Source organism: Pseudophryne corroboree, assembly GCF_028390025.1.
Source record: "Pseudophryne corroboree isolate aPseCor3 chromosome 7 unlocalized genomic scaffold, aPseCor3.hap2 SUPER_7_unloc_10, whole genome shotgun sequence".
In the NCBI taxonomy this organism is placed as follows: domain Eukaryota; kingdom Metazoa; phylum Chordata; class Amphibia; order Anura; family Myobatrachidae; genus Pseudophryne; species Pseudophryne corroboree.
The window spans coordinates 224,234-249,547 of record NW_026967609.1 but is presented as its reverse complement, the minus strand read 5'-3'; the positions used below and the strand labels follow the sequence as shown (position 1 = coordinate 249,547).

Here is a 25,314-nt window from a genome sequence, read left to right as displayed (position 1 = left end):
CACATAAATATACTGGAGCTAAGAGCGATTTACAATGCTCTAAGTCTGGCAAAACCCCTGCTTCAGGGTCAGCCGGTGTTGATCCAGTCGGACAACATCACGGCAGTCGCCCACGTAAACAGACAGGGCGGCACAAGAAGCAGGACAGCAATGGCAGAAGCTGCAAGGATTATTCGCTGGGCGGAAGATCATGTGATAGCACTGTCAGCAGTATTCATTCCGGGAGTGGACAACTGGGAAGCAGACTTCCTCAGCAGACACGATTTACACCCGGGAGAGTGGGGACTTCATCCAGAAGTCTTCCACATGATTGTGAACCGTTGGGAAAAACCAATGGTGGATATGATGGCGTCCCGCCTCAACAAAAAACTGGACAGGTATTGCGCCAGGTCAAGAGATCCTCAGGCAATAGCTGTGGACGCTCTGGTAACACCGTGGGTGTTCCAGTCAGTGTATGTGTTCCCTCCTCTGCCTCTCATACCAAAAGTACTGAGAATTATACGGCAAAAGGGAGTAAGAACGATACTAGTGGCTCCGGATTGGCCAAGAAGAACTTGGTACCCGGAACTTCAAGAGATGCTCACGGAGGATCCGTGGCCTCTACCTCTAAGACGGGACCTGCTTCAGCAGGGACCGTGTCTATTCCAAGACTTACCGCGGCTGCGTTTGACGGCATGGCGGTTGAACGCCGAATTCTAAAGGAAAAAGGCATTCCGGAAGAGGTCATTCCTACACTGGTAAAGGCCAGGAAGGAGGTGACTGCACAACATTATCACCGCATTTGGAGGAAATATGTTGCGTGGTGTGAGGCCAGGATGGCCCCCACGGAGGAATTTCAACTGGGTCGATTCCTACATTTCCTGCAAACAGGATTGTCTATGGGCCTCAAATTGGGGTCCATTAAGGTTCAAATTTCGGCCCTGTCGATTTTCTTCCAGAAAGAATTGGCTTCAGTTCCTGAAGTCCAGACTTTTGTAAAAGGAGTACTACATATACAGCCCCCGGTTGTGCCCCCAGTGGCACCGTGGGATCTTAATGTAGTCTTGGATTTTCTCAAATCCCATTGGTTTGAGCCGCTCAAATCGGTGGAGCTGAAGTATCTCACATGGAAAGTAACCATGCTACTGGCCCTGGCTTCAGCCAGGAGAGTATCAGAATTGGCGGCTTTATCATATAAGAGCCCATATCTGATTTTCCATACGGACAGGGCAGAACTGCGGACGCGTCCTCATTTTCTGCCTAAGGTGGTGTCAGCGTTTCACCTGAACCAGCCTATTGTGGTGCCTGCGGCTACTAACGAGTTGGAGGATTCCAAGTTGTTGGACGTGGTCCGGGCATTGAAAATATATATTTCAAGAACGGCGGGAGTCAGAAAGTCTGACTCACTGCTTATATTGTATGCACCCAACAAGATGGGTGCTCCTGCTTCTAAGCAGACGATTGCTCGTTGGATTTGTAGCACAATTCAACTTGCACATTCTGTGGCAGGCTTGCCAAAACCTAAATCTGTCAAGGCCCATTCCACAAGGAAAGTGGGCTCATCCTGGGCGGCTGCCCGGGGAGTCTCGGCATTACAACTCTGCCGAGCTGCTACTTGGTCAGGGACAAATACGTTTGCAAAATTCTACAAATTTGATACCCTGGCTGAGGAGGACCTTGAGTTCTCTCATTCGGTGCTGCAGAGTCATCCGCACTCTCCCGCCCGTTTGGGAGCTTTGGTATAATCCCCATGGTCCTGACGGAGTCCCCAGCATCCACTTATGACGTTAGAGAAAATAAGAATTTACTTACCGATAATTCTATTTCTCGTAGTCCGTAGTGGATGCTGGGCGCCCATCCCAAGTGCGGATTGTCTGCAATACTTGTACATAGTTATTGTTACAAAAAAATCGGGTTGTTATTTGTTGTGAGCCGTCTGTTCAGAGGCTCCTACGTTTTATCATACTGTTAACTGGGTTCAGATCACAAGTTATACGGTGTGATTGGTGTGGCTGGTATGAGTCTTACCCGGGGTTCAATATCCTTCCTTATTGTGTACGCTCGTCCGGGCACAGTATCCTAACTGAGGCTTGGAGGAGGGTCATAGGGGGAGGAGCCAGTTCACACCACCAGATCCTAAAGCTTTATTTTTGTGCCCTGTCTCCTGCGGAGCCGCTATTCCCCATGGTCCTGACGGAGTCCCCAGCATCCACTACGGACTACGAGAAATAGAATTATCGGTAAGTAAATTCTTATTTTTTCAACCTCATTAGGGTGGGATGTATTAACATACATTATCGCCCCTCGCAGCAATGTTGATCGCATATGTACTAACATGTGACCAATATCGCAATGCGGTGACGGAGGCCCCCCGCTATACCTGTGAGGTGGTCTGCGGGGGTCTCCACACTGCACACACGCCGGGAAGCAGCAGCAGGCTGCCTCCGGTGCCTCCTCCTGCCCCCTGCAGGAGGAAGGACGTCCGGCTGTGGTTCCTGGGGGGAGGAGGAGATTACCTTCCGAGTCCAGGGCAGCCTGGAGGAAGGTATGCCGGAGGGAGGGGGGTCGGCGGCAGGGGGGCGGTGGCTGGCGCAAAGAAGCCAATAGGCTCAAGGGCGAAAACGCAGCTGTCGGGTGATAGTACATACGGAAATATGATAAAACCCCCGAAAACGGGTGTTTTATCGCATTTTCCCTTTAGTACATCCCGTCCCTAACTATGTTACTACATATATATTATATATTACCGACATTGAAAGGAGAACCATGTGCTAAAGAAATAAAATCCTGTTGTTATGATTAAACTTTTCTTTCTTTTACACAATACTGTCATGCTTATTCGAGTTCATTAGATGCTTAAACACAAATACCTGATTTATTTACTAAGGTCACATACAGGAACATGATTGCTGCCAGCCGTGCTGTGGGTAGGACGTGCGGATGTATTTTATATACATATAAGAAATATCTATAATATGTATATATATATGTGTGTGTGTGTGTGTGTGTGTGTGTGTGTGCAGTTAGTGGGTTAGGAAGTTACAGCGTTTCTGCAGCAATGGAAGCATATGAAGGCGCGATAGTTAATGCACTCCGTTCCTGCAGGTGTCCTAATCTCAGCTGATTGCTGTCAGATAGCTGTGCTGGAACTCAGTGCCGTAACTAGGCATTTTAGCGCTGTGTGCAAGAAATGGCATTGCTGCCCCTCCCCACCACCTTATGCAAAACATGGGCAGTGCGCGCCAAAAAATTAGGGACATGGCTTCATGGGGAAAGGGTGTGGCCACAAAATAATACCAATTCATACTACGGTGCACAGTAGTCTCCATTATTCAAATTACACCGCACAGTAGCGCCACTATGCCAGGTAGAGCCCCTTTAACACATTACGCCAGACAGTGTCCCCTTTTTACACATTACGCCAGACAGCGTCCCCCTTTTTACACATTACGCCAGACGGTGTCCCCTTTTTACACATTACGCCAGACGGCGTCCCCTTTTTACACATTACGCCAGACGGCGTCCCCTTTTTACACATTACGCCAGACTGCGTCCCCTTTTTACACATTACGGCAGACAGCGTCCCCCTTTTTACACATTATGGCAGACAGCGTCCCCCTTATTACACATTACGGCAGACGGTGTCCCCTTCTTACACATTATGGCAGACAGCATCCCCCTTTTTACACATTATGGCAGACAGCGTCCCTCTTATTACACATTACGGCAGAAAGCGTCGATAGAGAGAGAGAGAGAGAGAGACACAGACACCATCTCTCCCCGCTGTGCTGTGCTGGGGCGGGCTGCGGCTGGGCAATGGAGCTGAGCGGCGCTGGCGGCTGGAGCATGCTTGCAGGTCCTCCCTGCTCTGAAGCTCCGTACAGTGGAGCTTAGGCAGAGCTGGATTAAGGCTTCGGAGGGCGCAGGGTACTTAAGACAGGGGGGCCCCAAGATGTAAAATAAAAATAAAACAGATTGCAATGGTGGCGGGCACTCACGGTTATGCAAGAAATGTAATGCAAAATGCAACGTTTTTTTAATAAACAAAAATTAGAAGCATTTAACATTACATTTCTTGCATGACCATGAGTGCCACCGCCATTGCAATCTATGTATGTATCGTGTATGTATGTATATGTATATATATATATATATATATATATATATATATATACAGAGATATATATATATATATATATATATATATATATAAAATCCTCCAAGTCAGTCGGCACTCAGGTCCTAAATCAACAGCTTCCCCCGGTGCCTGATTCCTTAAGAAAATAGCTCTCCAAACGCGGCATGAACGGTACTCACAGGGTTTGATAAATTAAAAACGCTGGTACATTTAATCGTGTAATGTTTCGGAGCTGCTGCTCCTTCTTCCAGACACCAGACAGAACCATTGTTTGTCTGCTTGTGTGTGAGAGGCATTGAATGGAAGCAGTATTTGGAAGGCATGCTGTTCCTTGTAGCGCCAATGGGAGATCCTGGGGGTGGCTCCCGGGTAAGCTAGCTCTCTGTCTGGATGTGTTTTAGTAATAGCCTTTATCATGCGGCCTACTGTGACAAACTACATGGCCCTATGTGGGCACTGCTATTATGTAGTGTTAGGACTGCTGACATCGGAGAAGCCGTGAAGTGGCTCAGCAGCTAAACGTGTTTGGAAACATGTGTAAACTAATTCTCTGAATTTCTATTGTCAGATATCAGGATTTTGGTACTTACCGATAAATCCCTTTCTCCGATTCCACAGGGGCCACTGGAGCGTAGTTACAATGGGGGAAATAGTAGGCAGTAATTGGGAGCTGGCACTTTAAAACTCTCACACTGTGGCTAGCTCCTCCCCTACTATCTCCCCTCCAAGCCAGTCTACGTAAAACTGTGCCCGAGGAGAGCTGGAATAAACCAAACCTTAAGGTAGAGGAGGTTAATGACGCCCTGTAAACCAGGATAACACAACCCAAACCTGGAACAGAACCTAACAAACAACAGGCTAGCCCAAACACAACCAGCAGTCATATGGTGATCTGCAAACCGTTAAGCAAAAAACAAGGAGGAACAGCGCTGGGCGGGCGTCCAGTGGCCCCTGTGGAATCGGAGAAAGGGATTTATCGGTAAGTACCAAAATCCTGATTTCTCCTTCATCCACTAGGGGCCACTGGAGCGTAGTTACAATGGGGACGTCCCAGAGCTCCCAAAACGGGTGGGAGAGCGCTGAGAGTCCTGTAAAACCGCTCGGCCAAACTGTGATGCCGAGGCCGCAAAAGTGTCAAACTTATAGAATTTGACAAAACGAATGCCGGTCCGACCAAGTAGCCACCCGACATAAAGTATTCATGGAGACCCCACGGGCAGCCACCCACGAAGGTTCCACAACGCGCGTAGAGTGCACTGAAATGGAAAACGGAGGCTCCCGAGCAACCGCCAAGAAGACTGTCTGATGGTTAGATGTAACCAACGGCTCAGGGTATGCTGGGACCCTGGCTATTTAGTACGGGAGCATCGTACAGAAGAGGGAAGAAAAACTTCGTCGAATAGCCTAAGATCACTGTAGAGAGAGTCGGCGAGCCCTGACAACCTTCAAAGAGGGCCGAAAACACTAGGGTCAGATTTATAGGAAAAACGGACATCCCCTCTGGAAGAAACGACCGCTGAGTCTGAAGCTCAGCCGGGGGAGTTGCCCATAGAGTACTCCCTGAAAGAGAGCCCGAACTTACGGCCGGCAGGCTGATCTCTTTTGGAAGAAAACCGAAAGGGCCGAGACCTAGATTTCAGGTCAGTGTATTTTGAAGCGTAGCCGAGCAGAACTTCCCAGAGAAACCAAAGATGACGGCTGAATGGTAACTGAAAGAAGGGGAAAACCCCTTTTATCCTCACTATGCCCTATAAAGTTTTCCAAAAGTGGCAAAAGCGAGAAGAGGTAACAGACTTCTGAAATCGGGGCCCAGTAGGCATAACCGAACTAGGGAACTCCGCCCTTCTGAGGTCTCGTGAACAGTCACACGGTTAAACGAAACCAGTTTAAGATGAACAAAGAAAAGGACCCTGTTGAAGTAGACAGTCCAGTCGAGGTAGGAGCCAAGGCTCCTGTACTGACAACAGGTGTAGCTGTATCTTCAAGTCATGCGCAGCCCAACCGGAGCCACCGAGAGGACTAGCGTGCATATTCCCGTCCTGTGTTACCGAAAGTGAGGTAGGAATAAAAAAGGAGGCAGGATAGAAAAAACCCGAAACTCCCAGGAGCCCTTAGGGCCTCCTCGGCTACTGTCGCCAGAGCTCACGTCCGAGAGTAGTAAAGGGTTAAAGAGTTAGACAGAACGTCCTGAGGTCGATCCGAAATCTCCGCCAACAGCGGACCAGCTGACAAAACTCCGGGAAATGTCCCCTCACCCGGGAGTCTGACCTGGCGGCTTGACCTGGAAAGAAGATTGTTGTCCTCCGCTCAGAGGGGAGTGTAGGCGACCACTCATTGCGTCGCAACCTGACTTAAGCAATAGAGTACCTGGTGCCGAGGAAAGAAAAATCCTCTGACGGACCGTGTTGAGAAAAGTCTACGAGGAGCATAAATTGGATCCGTGTCGAACCAGAAGCTCCTGGATCCTCCGGAAATTCAGAAGCCACCTAATGCACAGAGTGGGATTGTAGCAATAGATTGTCCCATTAGGGAACCAACGTCACTTCCTGCCCTTGAAAAAGAGTTATTCTGTGATCTTCCTGAACCCTGTGGGAGCGGAAGAGAGACTGAATGGAAAGGACTGACAGTGAGAATGAGTATCCTGTAATGGAAATCTGAGAAAAGCCCGATGAGGAAAAACCCAACGGAAATGAGTAAACAGGCATCCCTGAAGACAAGGGACGCGTAAAACCCCTTTTTTTTTTTTTTTTTTTTTTAAACTAGCAATCACAGACTGAAAGGATTCTAAGGACAAAATAGGCCTGGCCGAGCCAACTGGCTTCGGAATGAAAAGAAAACAAAGGCCTGAGAACTGTCCCGATTCAAATGATATGCGAAAAACAGGGATCAACACCCTTTGCGGTTAGAAGCATATGGAGCACCGCCTGCATTATGACTCTCTTGTCCTTGTAAATCGGCCGACCCATGCCGAAGGACTCCTGAGACGGCTGTACTCCAAAATCTAGTCTGTAACCGCCCAAGCCTTCTCAGTTCTCCCCGTAGGACCACCGACCTGCGCCTACCCTGGGCCCCTCCAGGTGGTAGGAAAGTCTGACCTGTAGTGGGTGTATAGGATGACCTAAAATCAGAATGGACCGAGGATGCTGAGCCTCTGCTTCAGCCTGTTACCCTGAGATTCCCTGGCGACGGAGATATCGCCCGTGTGGAATCGGAAGCCTGAAAGGGCACGGAAAGATCTAAAGGAAAGACCGGTAAAGGTCAGTCTTGGAGCTGAGGCAGTAGTAGGAGAAATCAAAGTGGACTTACCTCCAATGGTTCAAGAAATCCTGCAGAAAGTTCCTTCCCCTGAACCCTCTGCCCCGTAGGATTTCATGTTCACCTGTCACTGTCGCAGCCCCAGAGGTCGTTGGGTTAAGACAGCCCAAGCGAAAATGCAGGTTCCGAGTCTGCAGACGTGGAGACCTCAAAACATAAAGCAGAATCGTGATTCTGATCTGTCCCAAAGTATCAATTGATCCTGATGCGAAATATCCTGTAACCTAGAGGACAATTGTTCCACAACCTACCTGCTCCGGACAAGGTAGAACCCCGCTGCCGTATATGTGTCTTCGGTGGATACCTGAGCAATGTTGCCTCAGGAAAATGGCAGCTTGTTGGACCGGTGATACATTGAGGGGTATACCTGGAGAGGTTCTGATGCCATTTCCTTCCGTCTGCGGGGAAAGGATAGGAAAACCAACATAGTTTGATACCTGAAATTTTGCATTCGGGTGTCTGCAAGCCGCCTACCGGAGCCTGCCCAGCCCATCCGAAACTGGACCATTTCGTCATCGGCGTCGTGATGGACCTGACGTGTCCGCCTCCCTTACCTGCAGTATTAGACGAACTGCTGTATAATGCACCTGGATATTCTGAGACACTGGTTCAGACTGCACCGAAACCAGACATCCTCCGTATCCTGGACATCTCTCGCCTCCTCCCAGAGAGGCCTTTCCACCTCTGAGTCGTGTAACATGGAAGGCTATCAAGGTTCATTTAGACACCTGGAGAGGTGAAATGACGTACAAGGTCTCTGGTTACCAGTGACATTACCTGTATAATCTGAGCTGTTCAAACAGGAGTGTCCTGCAGGTGCGTGGAGGGCTAAGCAGATGGCTTCACCGCATACTTCACACCTAAGAGGGAATTCTTTGACTGTCCCCGGTGAGACAAACGAAAGGAGAAAAGGTGGGTTAAATAAACACAGCGGTATGTAAGGTCTGCGCTATAATGTGTAGTGACCGACACGATGCAAATAAACTGTCTGGAGCAGCGGAGACCTGAACCAGTAGCGCTGCGCTGTGGGACAGGAGTCTTAGCCACTAGGCTATAGGAGCTTTTTTTGGGGGATTCAAACCCTGGTCCCCCTGTTCATATACCCGCTACTAGCGTACCGAGCCGCAGCGCTATTTGTCTGATGCCTTAAAGTATCTGTGGAGGTACTTGGACCCAGGCCTCTGTGTTGGGTGTTTAGGGGATTAGTGTGCTGAGCCACACTGTCTGATATATACACATTCCCCGAATTACCAATATCATTAGTACCCAGTGACACCCAGGAATAATAAAGGGAAGGCAACGCCCCGCCCTGTATGTAGTGTACCGCTAATTTAGGTGCACCAGATGTTTTCGGTATTTTGTTATTATAAAACATTGCGGAAGTGTTCTACCCCCTATATATGGTATTGCCTGCATATATATACACACATATATATATATATGTATATATATCTATATATATATATATACACACTCACACAGTGAATGTGAAATACTGTAAATAAATATTGCATACCAGATTTCAATCATTAATGAGCTGAGCCCCAGCTCCTGTTATAGAGCAGACTCCCTGATCTACAGCCTTTATGAAATGCCTGGCAGAGGACTCCTCTTCAGGGAGGAATGTAGCCCACAGAGAAAACTAAAATCCCCCTAAGACAGGCTATGTTGCCTGACCCTGAGCGCTGGAAAGCGCCGCCGGGAGCCCGCTGAGCAAAGCGGGAATAAGCTTCACCCCCACCGTTACCTGTAAAATAACTTCCTTGCAGCGGCCCAGGGAGCGGAGGACTTGTAAGCGCTGCTGTAACGGCCCGGAGAGCGGAGGTGCTGTAACGGCCCGGAGAGTGGAGGTGCTGTAACGGCCCGGAGAGTGGAGGTGCTGTAACGGCCCGGAGAGCGGAGGTGCTGTAACGGCCCGGAGAGCGGAGGTGCTGTAACGGCCCGGAGAGCGGAGGTGCTGTAACGGCCCGGAGAGCGGAGGTGCTGTAACGGCCCGGAGAGCGGAGGTGCTGTAACGGCCCGGAAAGCGGAGGTGCTGAAGCGGCCGGAGAGCGGAGGTGCTGAAGCGGCCGGAGAGCAGAGGTGCTGAAGCGGCCGGAGAGCGGAGGTGCTGTAACGGCCCGGAGAGCGGAGGTGCTGTAACGGCCCGGAGAGCGGAGGTGCTGTAACGGCCCGGAGAGTGGAGGTGCTGAAGCGGCCGGAGAGCGGAGGTGCTGAAGCGGCCGGAGAGCGGAGGTGCTGAAGCGGCCGGGGATCGGATGTGCTGTAGCGGCCGGGGAAGGACCTGTACGCGCTGCTGCAGCGGCCGGGGAGCGGAGGTGTCGTAGCCGCCGGGGGGCGGAGAGCGCTGAGCCCGCCGTACAGAGCGGGAGTTAGCTCCGCCCCTCCGCTTCGGCGCCCAATTTTAAAATGAAACCCGCTGTAGTGTAGAGTAAGCGGGAAGCGCCCTGTATCTCCCCGGCCGCCTGTATGCTGCGGCCGGGGAGCGGAGAGCGCCTAGCCCGCTGTACGGAGCGGGAGTTAGCTCCGCCCCCTCCCTTCAAATTTTAAACCCGCTGCTGTGTGTAAAAAATAAGCGGGGAAAAATATTTTGATTTTTGTGTATACCAGTTACTGTGGAACTACAAGTCTCACAATAACCCGACCATAAGTTCTCTAGCAGCTGTGAAGACACTTGCTAAATCTGTGACAGGACTGTATCACCCGGCTGCCTGTATGCTGCAGCCGGGGAGCGGAGAGCGCTGAGCCCGCTTACAGAGCGGGCTGAAGCTTCCCTAATGTGTAAAACATACTGTGACAAGAACACTGGGATAGTGTTTGAGGGCAGGTATATTTGTCCCAGGTTCTTGTCTTACATGTTTTAGAAAATGTTAACTTCTAGGAAAAATGCTTTTTGTTTTGTCTGAACCTTTTCAGTTTGCTGTAAAAGCTGGGTAAAGGCTCTGAGAGAGAGATAAGGCGAGTTCTAGACATTGGGCCCAGTTCGGGTCTTTGGCCTCACAGAGGGCTAATCAGGGTTTCAGCTGTGTAAGAGTGATATAGTGCTTCTAACCTGATTAGTATGGGCAGACTGCCTGGGAAGGCTGCAGGATCTGTGTGTGAGAGACACGCTTTCTGATGCAAGTAAGCTATACAGTATGTACTGAAGAACTCTGTGTTTTGTTTAGTGACAGTTAGGAACATCTTATGTTTAGTTAGTGCCGGACAGGCAAGGTATTTTTATTTTGGGGTTTGTTTTATTTTCTGTTTCAATAAAACTGGCCGGGGTCAGTTGTACCAGAAACTGGACTTGTGTTGTTCCTCAGCTGCTGCGTGCTGCCATATTCCCCAGGAAAAGGCACCTTGCACCCCTACAGTGTTACAACTTGGTGGAGAATGCGAGCAGGCCGTTCTGCGCATAAGTGAAAGCAGCAGCTTTGTGAGGCCTGCAGAAAACGGTGGTTTATGCAGATACAGCCCAGTGTGAAGTTACTGAGACTCACCCCTGAGGGTTTGATATATGTCCTGGGTGAAAGCAGCTGCAAAGCCACCTGAAAAATCTGTTGACATGGAGGATCTGCTTAAAGCCTTGCTGCAAGCTACAGCGGCTCAGCAGGAGGCCAACCGACAGCAGCAGGTGGCAATGGAGGAAAATTGGAGACTACAGCAGGAGGCCAACAGACAGCAGCAGGTGGCAATGGAGGAAAATAAGAGACAACAGCAGGCAGTTGTTGATGAACTTTACAGGCAACAGCGTCAGGATAGAGAGGCCTTAGCAGAAGTGGTGCAGAGACTTGCAGCTCGGGTTGGAGATGTGGCCGTCAGTGCTCCAACCAGCTCTAGTTCTATACGAGCCAGTCACTTCCTGCAGAAAATGACAGAGGCTGATGATGTGGAGGCCTATCTGACCACGTTTGAAAGGACTGCCGAGCGTGAGAACTGGCCGAAAGCACAGTGGGCCAGTCTGCTGGCACCTTTCCTGTCAGGTGAGCCCCAAAAAGCTTACTTTGATTTAAGCCCTGCTGAGGCTCGGGACTATGATAAACTAAAGACTGAGATCCTGACCCGCCTGGGAGTCACGCTGTCAGTACGAGCACAACGGGTGCACCGTTGGCTGTACGCCATGGAGAAGCCTCCGCGCTCCCAGATGCACGACCTTATTCAGCTAACAAAAAAATGGCTGCAGCCAGAGACATTAACTGGTCCCCAGATGGTGGAAAGAGTCGTCATGGACCGCTACTTGAGATCTTTGCCCATGGTCCTGCGCAAGTGGGTGAGCCATGGAAACCCGGGTACTGCTGACCAATTAGTGGACATGGTAGAGAGGTATTTGGCAGCAGAGGAACTACTGATGACCACCCAGCAACCCATAGATCCTCGACAGCGCCCTTCAGTAAAGACTGGTAAGACTGTTCCGTGGGAAAACGTTGCTTGGCGGTTAAGAGAACGCAAGGCTGGAGAAACTGTAAACACTGGCCCTGGAAACAGGCCAATGGGGCTAGAACGGTCTATGCTGCCCAAATGGGTTGATAATCGTGTGGTTAAATGTTTTAGGTGTGGTATGCCAGGTCATGTTATTGCCAATTGCCCAGTCACGCAAGAACCCATGCAATGTGATGCTGCCTTTGAATGTCGCAGAATGTCTTTCTTTGCTAGGTTAGCCTGTACTGTGGTACCTTCACCTGAGCTGGAAAAACAAATGTGTGATGTGTTCTTAGAAGGTAACCGGGTAGAGGCCTTGCTAGATTCAGGAAGTTTAGTTACCCTCGTGAAAGCTGGGTTAGTGAACCCCTTAAAGGTCCAGCAAATACCTATTGGGGTAACTTGCATACATGGGGATACCCAATATTATGCCACTGCTGAGGTGAATATAGAAACTTGTTGTGGGTCAGCAATGGTTAAAGTGGGACTGGTCCCTACCTTGGTGCATGAGGCCATAATAGGGAGGGATTTTCCTCATTTTTGGAAACTGTGGGAATCACGGTTATCAACAGATGTGAGAAGTAAAAAGCCAGTTGATAATACCGGTGATTTTATGGATGTACGTGGGTCTTCGGAACTTTCTGGCCCTTTGCCTTTTGCTAGTTTGGCTGGGGAAGTGACAGATGGGGAGTCCAGTGAGGACCCTCTTGCCGGGAACAGAGACATAGTAGTTAGAACTGAAAGCGTGCCTGACCTGGAGGTAAAGAAGGATCTGTTTGCGTCTGAACAGTTAAAGGATCCTACCTTAATAAAGGCTAGAGAGAATGTTAAGATTGTTAATGGGGAACCTGTGGTACCAGGTGACAGGGTTACGTATCCCCACATGGCCATCTGTAATGAGCTCTTGTACCACATTGTCAAAAGGGGTGAGGATGTGGTGGAACAGCTGGTAGTTCCCCAGCCTTATCGGAGAACGGTACTAGATTTAGCTCATAGTCACGTTACCGCAGGACATTTAGGGGCAGAAAAAACCACTGAAAGAGTTTTACAAAGGTTCTTTTGGCCAGGGGTTTATAAAGAAGTGTCTGAATATTGTTCTTCCTGTCCTGAATGCCAGTATCATGCCCCTAGACCCCATTTCAGGAGCCCACTAGTTCCCATGCCTATTATAGAGGTCCCGTTTGACAGAATAGCCATGGATCTCGTGGGGCCCTTGTTAAAGTCTGCTCGGGGCCATCAGTATATCCTGGTAATTATGGACTATGCCACTCGATATCCTGAGGCTGTCCCTTTACGCACTATCACAACCAAGGCGATAGCTAGGGAGCTGGTGCAGGTATTTAGTAGAGTGGGAATACCAAAAGAAATTTTGACTGACCAAGGTACTCCATTTATGTCAAGGATCATGAAAGAATTGTGCAAGTTATTTAAGGTCACTCACCTCAGGACGTCCATCTACCATCCCCAAACTGACGAGTTGGTGGAAAGGTTTAATAAAACATTAAAAAGTATGTTAAAAAAGGTTGTTGAGAGAGATGGGAAAAACTGGGATTGTTTGTTGCCCTACTTGTTAATGGCCATCAGAGAAGTTCCTCAGTCCTCTACGGGGTTTTCTCCATTTGATTTGTTGTATGGTAGACACCCCAGAGGGCTGTTGGATGTTGCCAAAGAGACGTGGGAAGGACAGCCCACTCCTTATAGAAGCGTTATTGAGCATGTAACACAAATGCAGGATAGGATTGCAGCCGTGGTACCTGTTGTCAGAGAGCACATGGAACAGGCCCAAAGTGCTCAACAGAGGGTCTATAACCGGAGTGCCAAGATACGGGAATTTGCTCCTGGAGATAGAGTTCTTGTTTTGGTACCCACTGTGGAAAGCAAATTCCTAGCTAAATGGCAGGGTCCATTTGAGATTAGGGAAAAAGTGAATGAGGTTAATTACAAAGTATACCAGCCGGGAAAGAGAAAACCCGAACAGATCTACCATGTTAACTTAATCAAACCCTGGAAAGATAGGTTGTCTCTGTCAGCGGAGCCTTGCCCTTCGGTGTCTTCACCCCGGTTGCTTCCCGCAGTGAAGGTGTCAGAGACATTATCAGCTGATCAGAACAATCAGGTTAAAGAATTTCTCATCCAAAATAGGGAGGTATTTTCAGAGCTGCCTGGCCGAACGACCATAATAAAACATGACATTGTCACAGAACCAGGGGTCAGGGTTCATTTAAAGCCATATAGGATTCCTGAAGCTCAGCGAGAAGCTATTTCTAAGGAAGTTAAAACCATGTTAGAACTTGGAGTCATAGAGGAGTCTAACAGTGAGTGGTCCAGTCCCATAGTGCTCATCCCGAAGCCCGACGGTAGCATACGCTTCTGTAATGACTTTCGTAAGTTAAATGAGGTGTCCAAGTTTGACGCATACCCCATGCCCCGTGTGGATGAGCTTGTAGAAAGGCTGGGAACAGCCAGGTTTCTCACCACATTGGACCTGACCAAAGGTTACTGGCAAATACCTTTATCTGATAGCGCCAAAGAAAAAACAGCCTTTTCGGTTCCGGAGGGGCTGTACCAGTATAAGATGTTACCCTTTGGGTTGCATGGGGCTCCAGCAACCTTTCAACGGGCGATGGATAAAATTTTGAGGCCCCATAGAAAATATGCAGCTGCCTATTTGGATGATGTGGTAATTCACAGTACAGACTGGGGGTCACATTTGGTTAAAGTACAAGCAGTACTGGACTCAATCAGAGAGGCAGGGTTAACTGCTAACCCAAAGAAGTGCTGCCTCGCAATGGAGGAGGTCAAATACTTGGGCTTCACCATAGGCAGAGGTCTGATTAGGCCCCAATTGAATAAAGTTGATGCTATTCAAAACTGGCCTCGTCCAGTGAATAAAAAACAGGTAAGGGCTTTTTTGGGAATTACTGGGTACTATAGACGGTTTATTCCTAATTTTGCGACCACAGCGGTGCCGTTGTCAGACCTTACCAAAGGGAAGCAGTCAAATGTGGTGAAATGGAACCCTGATGCAGAAAAGGCGTTCCAAGCGTTAAAAGTGGCTTTGTGTTCACAACCGGTGTTGATAACACCAGATTTTTCAAAAGAATTTGTGGTACAGACAGATGCCTCAGAGGTAGGGATAGGTGCTGTGCTGTCCCAAACCAGAGATGGGGACGAACACCCTATCATTTATTTGAGTAGGAAACTCAATGAGCATGAAAAAAGGTATGCCATTGTGGAAAAGGAGGCTTTGGCCATTAAGTGGGCACTAGATACCTTGAGATATTACCTCTTGGGTAGACAATTCAGACTAGTGACAGACCATGCCCCTTTAAAATGGATGTATGTAAATAGAGGCAAGAATGCTCGTGTAACTAGATGGTTTCTAGCGTTGCAGGACTTTAAGTTTACTGTCGAACATAGACCGGGAACACAATTGGCCAACGCAGATGCATTGTCTCGCATCTTCTGTTTGGGGGCTACAAGTGTTCCGGCCCCTAGGTCGAAACAGGGGAGGGGGATATGTGACAAGAACACTGGGATAGTGTTTGAGGGCAGGTATATTTGTCCCAGGTTCTTGTCTTACATGTTTTAGAAAATGTTAACTTCTAGGAAAAATGCTTTTTGTTTTGTCTGAACCTTTTCAGTTTGCTGTAAAAGCTGGGTAAAGGCTCTGAGAGAGAGATAAGGCGAGTTCTAGACATTGGGCCCAGTTCGGGTCTTTGGCCTCACAGAGGGCTAATCAGGGTTTCAGCTGTGTAAGAGTGATATAGTGCTTCTAACCTGATTAGTATGGGCAGACTGCCTGGGAAGGCTGCAGGATCTGTGTGTGAGAGACACGCTTTCTGATGCAAGTAAGCTATACAGTATGTACTGAAGAACTCTGTGTTTTGTTTAGTGACAGTTAGGAACATCTTATGTTTAGTTAGTGCCGGACAGGCAAGGTATTTTTATTTTGGGGTTTGTTTTATTTTCTGTTTCAATAAAACTGGCCGGGGTCAGTTGTACCAGAAACTGGACTTGTGTTGTTCCTCAGCTGCTGCGTGCTGCCATATTCCCCAGGAAAAGGCACCTTGCACCCCTACAGTATTACAACACAAAATGCGCCTTTGATACCCTCCAGCCTGTCTATGACTGGGCAGTATAGGGGTCACTAAAACTGACAGTATAAATATAAATCAGTCTGGAGGAGGGGGGAGATTGTACTCACCGCTTTCCCGTAGTTCCGTCAGGCGTCGCACTTTACACTGCTCGACAGAACGGCCCCGACACGCGCCGCACGCAGCGGTGTCCGGCCCCTTTTTATACTTACCGCTGCCATGCTGCCGGAATCTTCTGCTGGTGGAGCGGCCCCGACACGCGCCGCACGCAGCGGTGTCCGGCCAACTCAGGAGAGCTCAGGGGCAGACTGGCAGTGGCAGAGCTGCCAGTCTGTGTGTGTGTGTGAAAGAAATTAAAATAATAAAGAAAAAGAAAAAATTCTTCAGCTAAACCCAAGTGAACTAGCTCCCTTGGGCACTAACTAAGACTGGCTTGGAGGGAAGATAGTAGGGGAGGAGCTAGCCACAGTGTGAGAGTTTTAAAGTGCCAGCTCCCAATTACTGCCTACTATTCCCCATTGTAACTACGCTCCAGTGGCCCCTAGTGGATGAAGGAGAAAGCTTCAGGTATGGTTACAGGTAATTTTTTAGTGTTCTGAAGGGAAATGTAGGGGTGGGATTTGCAACCCCCTCCTCCCCTCCCCTCCCCTCCCCTCCCCTCCCCCCTCCTCCCCTCCCCTCCCCTCCCCCCCTCCTCCCCTCCCCTCCCCTCCCTGTCTGTTACACTATATTCCCTATCACACACACACACATTACAGAGAGTGTATCAGTCACATCAGCTCCTGCCCCAGTGAGCTAACACTCTATATTCCCTATCACATGTACACACACATTACAGAGAGTATCCGTCACATCAGCCTCTGCCCCAGTGAGCTTACACTCTATATTCCCTATCACATGTACACACACATTACAGAGAGTATCCGTCACATCAGCCTCTGCCCCAGTGAGCTTACACTCTATATTCCCTATCACATGTACACACACATTACAGAGAGTATCAGTCACATCAGTCTCTGCCCCAGTGAGCTTACACTCTATATTCCCTATCACATGTACACACACATTACAGAGAGTGTATCAGTCACATCAGCCCCTGTCCCAGTGAGCTTACACTCTATATTCCCTATCACATGTACACACACATTACAGAGAGTGTATCAGTCACATCAGCCCCTGCCCCAGTGAGCTTACACTCTATATTCCTTATCACATGTACACACACATTACAGAGAGTGTATCAGTCACATCAGCCCCTGCCCCAGTGAGCTTACACTCTATATTCCCTATCACATGTACACACACATTACAGAGAGAGTATCAGTCACATCAGCCTCTGTCCCAGTGAGCTTACACTCTATATTCCCTATCACATGTACACACACATTACAGAGAGTGTATCAGTCACATCAGCCCCTGCCCCAGTGAGCTTACACTCTATATTCCCTATCACATGTACACACACATTACAGAGAGTGTATCAGTCACATCAGCCTCTGTCCCAGTGAGCTTACACTCTATATTCCCTATCACATGTACACACACATTACAGAGAGAGTATCAGTCACATCAGCCCCTGCCCCAGTGAGCTTACACTCTATATTCCCTATCACATGTACACACACATTACAGAGAGTATCAGTCACATCAGCCCCTGCCCCAGTGAGCTTACACTCTATATTCCCTATCACATGTACACACACATTACAGAGAGTGTATCAGTCACATCTGCCTCTGCCCCAGTGATCTTACACTCTATGGGGGTCATTCCGAGTTGATCGCTCGCTAGCAGTTTTTAGCAGTCGTGCAAACGCTATGCCGCCGCCCGCTGGGAGTGTATTTTAGCTTAGCAGAAGTGTGAACGTTTTTATCGCTGAGCACCTGCAAAAAATGTTTGCGTAGTTTCAGAGTAGCTCAAAACCTACTCAGCGCTTGCAATCACTTCAGACTATTCAGTTCCGGATTTGACGTCACACACCCGCCCAGCGTTCACCCAGCCACGCCTGCGTTTTTCCGAACACTCCCTGAAAACGGTCAGTTGCCACCCAGAAATGCCCACTTCATGTCAATCACTCTGTGGCAACCAGTGCGACTGAAAAGCTTCGCTAGACCCTGTGTAAAACTGCATCATTCGTTGTGCCCATACGTCGCGCGTGCGCATTGCGGAGCATACGCATGCGCAGAACTGCCATTTTAAAGCCTGATCGCTGCGCTGCGAACAAATGCAGCTAGCAATCAACTCGTAATGACCACCTATATTCCCTATCACATGTACACACACACACACACACACACACACACACACACACACACACACACACACACACACACACACACATTACAGAGAGTGTAGGTGACCACAGAGGAAAAATATGGGTAGAAAGCAGGAAAAATATGGGTGGTGCCCAATATGTAATATATCTTTGGCTGTGCCTGTGTGTATTTTACCCATTACGGGATCATCTTTTTACTTGAATTCTCAGACATATGGGATTGAGAACAGTGTGAATACTTCTGATATAAAGCTTGCGTGTCTCATAAGGTGCGTACTGTTTGTTTCTTCCAGCAATGGCTTAAAGATCACCTCACCAGAGGAACAGCTGACGTTGGTTGCACTGTCACCCCAGGAAAAGGTAAGTCAGCACTAGGTGCGTCTACAGAACGCCATTGTGATGTATATCTAATATACTTTCTCTAACGTCCTAGTGGATGCTGGGGACTCCGTAAGGACCATGGGGATAGACGGGCTCCGCAGGAGACATGGGCACTTTAAGAAAGACTTTAGGTATGGGTGTGCTCTGGCTCCTCCCTCTATGTCCCTCCTCCAGACCTCAGTTTGAATCTGTGCCCGGACGAGCTGGGTGCTGTTCAGTGAGCTCTCCTGAGCTTGCTGTGAGAAAGTATTTTGTTAGGTTTTTTATTTTCAGGGAGCTCTGCTGGCAACAGACTCCCTGCATCGTGGGACTGAGGGGAGAGAAGCAGCCCTACTCTCTGAAGATAGGTCCTGCTTCTTAGGCTACTGGACACCATTAGCTCCAGAGGGATCGTACACAGGATCTCACCCTCGTCATCCGATCCCAGAGCCGCGCCGCCGTCCCCCTCGCAGAGCTGGAAGACAGAAGCCGGGTGAGCATGAGAAGCAAGAAGACTTCGAAATCGGCGGCAGAAGACTCCGTTCTTCACTGAGGTAACGCACAGCACTGCAGCTGTGCGCCATTGCTCCCACACACCTCACATACTCCGGTCACTGTAAGGGTGCAGGGCGCAGAGGGGGGGGGGGGGGGCGCCCTGGGCAGCATATGGACCTCTTTTAGCAAAAGTACACATATATACAGTTGGGCACTGTATATATGTATGAGCCCCCGCCAAGAAAATGTATATTTAAGCGGGACAGAAGCCCGCCGTCGAGGGGTCGGGGCTTCTTCCTCAGCACTCACCTGCGCCATTTTTTCTCCACAGCTCCGCTGAGAGGAAGCTCCCCAGGCTCTCCCCTGCAGATACACGGTAGAAGAGGGTAAAAAGAGAGAGGGGGGGGGGGGGGGGGCACATAATTAGGCGCAAAAATCTATATAAACAGCAGCTACTGGGTTAACATTAAGTTACTGTGTTATTCCTGGGTTAATAGCGCTGGGGTGTGTGCTGGCATACTCTCTCTGTCTCTCCAAAGGGCCTTGTGGGGGAATTGTCTTCAGATGAGCATTCCCTGAGTGTGTGGTGTGTCGGTACGTGTGTGTCGACATGTCTGAGGTAAAAGGCTCCCCTAAGGAGGAGATGGAGCAAATGTGTGTGTGAGTGGTATCTCCGTCGACAACGCCGACACCTGTTTGGATATGTGTAATTAAGTGCTAAGGTGAATTTATTGCACAAAAGAAAAGAGAACAGACAGGGAATCTACCCATGTCTGTCCCTATGTCGCAGAGACCTTCAGAGTCTCTCAATGCTCACTATCCAAAATAATAAACACTGATATCGACACGGAGTCTGACTCCAGTGTCGACTACGATAATGCAAAGTTACAGCCAAAATGGCAGAAAAGTATTCAATATATGATTATTGTAATAAAAGATGATTTGCATATCACTGATGACTCATCTGTCCCTGACACAAGGGTACACATGTTTAAGGGGAAGAATGCTGAGGTAAATTTCCCTCCTCTCATGATGAAAAAGAGCGGGAATCTCCAGACAAGAGACTGCAGTTTCCCACAAAGAACTCTCAGGCAGTATCCTTTCCCCACTAGGGCCAGGATATGATGGGAATCTTCCCCTAGGGTGTCACGTTTGCCCAAAAGGTAGCCCTGACGTAACAGCTATTCTCAGGGATCCTGCAGATAGCATGCAGTAAAAGTACTTTGAAGTCCATTTACACACATTCTGGTACTATACTCAGACCGGCGATTGTGTCGGCATGTGTTTATAGCGCTGTAGCAGCGTGGACAGATACCTTGTCAGCAGAGATTGAGACCCTAGTATGTATATATATATATATATATATATGTATATATATATATATATATATATATATATATATAAGATGCTGTCTTAGATATATATATATATAAAACATGCCCAAAGAGACATTAGTCTACTGGGTTCTAGAGTCACCGCTACCTTGTCAGCAGAGATTGAGACCCTAGTATGTATATATATATATGTATATATATATATGTATGTATATATATATATATATATATATATATATATATATATATAAAAGATGCTGTCTTAGATATATATATATATATAAAACATGCCCAAAGAGACATTAGTCTACTGGGTTCTAGAGTCACCGCTATGTCGATTTCTGCTTGACGTGTCCTGTGGACAGGTGATGCCAACTTAAGAGGCATATGGAAGGTTTATCTTACAAGGCTGAGGATTGTGTGGAGAAGGGATCTCGGACCTGGTCTCCACAGCTATAGCTGGTAATTCTGATATGTTGCCTTATATTCCAGCACAGCCTAGGAAAGCACGACATTATCAAATGCAGTCCTTTCGATCACAAAGAAAACAAGAAAGTCCGAGGTGCGTCCTTTCTTGCCAGAGGCAGGGGCAGAGGAAAGAAGCTGCACAACACAGCTAGTTCCCAGGAACAGAAGTCCTCCCCGGCCTCTACAAAATCCACCGCATGTCGCTGGGGCTCCACAGGCGGAGCTAGGCCCGGTGGGGACACGTCTTCGAAATTTCAGCCACAAGTGGGTTCACTCCCTGTTGGATCCCTGGGCAATAGATATTGTGTCTCAGGGATACAAGCTGGACTTCGAGGAGATGCCCCCTCACCAACGGCCCACGAGAGGGAAATAGTGTTAACTGCAATTCACAAATTGTATCTTCAACAGGTGGTGGTCAAGGTTCCCCTCCTTCAACAAGGAGGGGGTTATTATTCGACCATGTTGTAGTCCTATAACCGGACGGTTCGGTCAGACCCATATTGATTTTAAAATCCCTGAACATATACCTGAAAAGGTTCAAGTTCAAGATGGAATCGCTAAGAGCGGTCGTCGCAAGCCTGGAAGGGGGGGATTTTATGGTGTCTCTGGACATAAAGGATGCATACCTTCATGTCCCCATTTATCCACCTCATCAGGCGTACCTCAGATTTGTGGTACAGGATTGTCATTACCAATTTCGGACGTTGCCGTTTGGTCTCTCCACGGCACCGAGAATATTTACCAAGGTAATGGCGGAAATGATGGTACTCCTGCGGAAGCAAGGGGTCGCAATTATCCCATACTTGGACGATCTCCTCATAAAAGCGGGATCATGAGAGCAGTTGCTGATCAGCGTAGCACTTTCTCTGGAAGTGTAACGGTAACACGGCTGGATTCTAAATTTTCCAAAGTCGCAGTTGGTTCCTACGGCTCGTCTGCCTTTCCTAGGCATGATTCTAGACACAGACCAGAAAAGGGTTTATCTCCCGATAGAGAGAGCTCAGGAGCTCATGACATTGGTCAGGAACCTCTTAAAACAAAACAGGTGTCAGTGCATCACTGCACTCGAGTCCTGGGAAGGATGGTGGCATCATACAAGGCCATTCCCTTCGGCAGGTTCCATGCGAGGACCTTTCAATGGGACTTACTGGACAAGTGGTCCGAATCACATCTTCAGATGCATCGGTTAATTACCCTATCCCCCAGGGCCAGGGTGTCTCTCCTGTGGTGGCTGCAGAGTGCTCACCTTCTCGAGGGCCGCAGATTCGGCATTCAGGACTGGGTCCTGGTGACCATGGATGCAAGTCTCCGAGGGTGGGGAGCAGTCACACAGGGAAGATATTTCCAAGGTCTGTGGTCAAGTCAGGAGACTTGCCTTCACATCAACATCCTGGAACTAAGGGCCGTATACAACGCCTTACGTCAAGCGGAGACCCTGCTTCGCGACCAACCGGTTCTGATTCAGTCAGACACCATCACCGCAGTGGCTCATGTAAACCGACAAAGCGGCACAAGGAGCAGGGTAGCGATGGCGGAAGCCACCAGAATTCTTCGCTGGGCGGAAAATCTCGTAAGCGCACTGTCAGCAGTGTTCATCCCGGGAGTGGACAACTGGGAAGCAGACTACCTCAGCAGACACGACCTCCACCCGGGAGAGTGGGGACTTCATCAGGAAATCTTTGCACAGACTGCAAGTCGGTGGGTACTGCCACAGGTGGACATGATGGCATCCCGACCTCAACAAAAAACTACAGAGGTATTGCGCCAGGTCAAGAGACCCTCAGGCGATAGCTGTAGACGCCCTGGTGACACCGTGGGTGTTCCAGTCGGGTAATGTATTTCCTCCTTTTCCTCTCATACCCAAGGTGCTGAGAATAATAAGAAAAAGAGGAGTGAGAACGATACTCATTGTTCCAGATTGGCCACGAAGGACTTGGTATCCAGATCTGCAAGAAATGCTCACAGAGGACCCGTGGCCTCTTCCTCTAAGACAGGACTTGTTGCAACAGGGGCCCTGTCTGTTCCAAGACTTACCGCGGCTGCGTTTGACGGCATGGCGGTTGAACGCCGGATCCTAGCGGAGAAAGGCATTCCGGATGAGGTCATTCCTACGCTGATAAAGGCTAGGAAGGACGTAACAGCTCAACATTATCACCGTATATGGCAAAAATATGTTGCTTGGTGTACGGCCAGGAATGCCCCTACGGAGGAATTCCAGCTGGGCCGTTCCTTCACTTCCTACAGTCAGGAGTGAATTTGGGCCTAAAATTGGGTTCCATTAAGGTCCAGATTTCGGCCCTATCCATTTTCTTTCAAAAGGAGTTGACCTCTCTACCTGAAGTTCAGACGTTTGTAAAGGGAGTGCTGCATATTCATCCCCCTTTTGTGCCTACAGTGGCACCTTGGGATCCTAACGTGGTGTTGAGTTTCCTGAAATCCCACTGGTTTGAACCACTCAAAACGGTGGAGTTGAAATATCTCACGTGGAAGGTGGTCATGCTATTAGCCTTGGCTTCGGCTATGCGGGTGTCAGAGTTGGCGGCTTTGTCACATAAAAGCCCCTATCTGGTTTTCCATGCGGATAGAGCAGAATTGCGGACCCGTCCACAATTTCTGCCGAAAGTGGTTTCATCCTTTCATATAAACCAACCTATTGTGGTGCCTGTGGCTACTACTGACTTGGAGGATTCCGAGTTGCTTGATGTAGTCAGGGCTTTGAAGGTTTATGTAGCCAGAACGGCTAGGGTCAGGAAAACAGAGTCTTTGTTATCCTGTATGCTTCCAACAAGCTTGGTGCTCCTGCTTCAAAGCAGACTATTGCTCGCTGGATCTGTAACACGATTCAGCAGGCTCATTCTGCTGCTGGATTACCGCTGCCAAAATCATTTAAGGCCCATTCCACTAGGAAGGTAGGCTCTTCTTGGGCGGCTGTTCGAGGGGTCTCGGCATGACAGCTTTGCCGAGCGGCTAATTGGTCAGGTTCAAGCACTTTTGCAAAGTTCTACAAATTTGATACCCTGGCCGAGGAGGACCTTGTGTTTGCTCAATCGGTGCTGCAGAGTCATCCGCACTCTCCCGCCCGTTTGGGAGCTTTGGTATAATCCCCATGGTCCTTACGGAGTCCCCAGCATCTACTAGGACGTTAGAGAAAATAAGATTTTACTTACCGGTAAATCTATTTCTCGTAGTCCGTAGTGGATGCTGGGCGCCCGTCCCAAGTGCGGACTTCTTCTGCAATACTTGTATATAGTTATTGCTTAAATAAGGGTTATGTTATGGTTGCATCAGGGTTGACCTGTTGCTCTGTTGTTGTTCATACTGTTGACTGGGTAAGTTATCACAAGTTATACGGTGTGATTGGTGTGGCTGGTATGAGTCTTGCCCTGGATTACCAAAATCCTTTCCTTGTACTGTCAGCTCTTCCGGGCACAGTTTCTCTAACTGAGGTCTGGAGGAGGGACATAGAGGGAGGAGCCAGAGCACACCAGAATCTAAATTCTTTCTTAAAGTGCCCATGTCTCCTGCGGAGCCCGTCTATTCCCCATGGTCCTTACGGAGTCCCCAGCATCCACTACGGACTACGAGAAATAGATTTACCGGTAAGTAAAATCTTATTTACTGTATGTGCAATACATGCAGTAAATAAGAATGCACGCCTGTATATGATGTAACTCTAACTCTAGGGATCGTTCACTTGTTTGAAAGATTATTTAAAACACAAAAACTAGCAGTCGCTTTTCTTGGCCGGTATCCTGTTAGCTGTGAAATCACAGCAATTTTTTGAGCCAATTTTTTTCTCGTGTGAAAATTTCCACAAAAACTGCTTTTTGCGGGTGTGTGCGCTCCCGTTTTTCACCCTTTCCTATTCAAAACATGCAAAAATGGGACTTGGGTGAAAATAAAAAGTGAAAAATCAGGGTGAAAATGGGGAAATCAGTCTGTATCTCAAAAAATGCTAAACTAACATACAACAACAGTATAAAGTGTATTATAGCTTATATTTAATATATTTGGGGTACTTAAATTGGGTCAAATGGCTGTTTAAATGCATTTTGAATTTTTTTTTTGAATGAAAAAAAAATATTTGCCCATAAAATGGGTAGAAGTATAAATTTGGGTCATTTAATGGGACTCCCACCTGCAAGCCTAAAAACACTTGTCCCACTCATACAGCACCCCAATGTACCTATTCTATACCTTGAACCCCAAATTACATCACTGTACTTTTTCACCTCAAAACTGACATGTCATTATTGCCCAATTAAAAATAATTAAAAACTTATATGTGCTTAATTAGTCTTTAGGAGGGGTTGTCCCAGGGGTTCTGAACCAAATGTCAACATTTTCACCTTTTAAAATAGGCATTTTCCCCAATTTTTCACCTGCTCAGAGTAGGTGAAGTGAAATTTGCGATAAATTATTCTGGGAAAAGTTTCCTCTGCTAATTGGATAGG

At 48.3% G+C, this 25,314-nt stretch overlaps 1 protein-coding gene across 2 annotated transcripts in view; it reads left to right on the top strand.

The window, feature by feature from the left end:
- Positions 1-25,314, top strand: part of ALS2 (alsin Rho guanine nucleotide exchange factor ALS2) — a 384,700-nt gene that overhangs the window by 187,798 nt on the left and 171,588 nt on the right. For both annotated transcript variants that reach the window (XM_063950453.1, XM_063950454.1), the window contains one exon: positions 18,497-18,563. In XM_063950453.1, the coding sequence (XP_063806523.1) occupies positions 18,497-18,563 (67 nt within the window). The remainder of the gene's footprint in view (positions 1-18,496; positions 18,564-25,314) is intronic.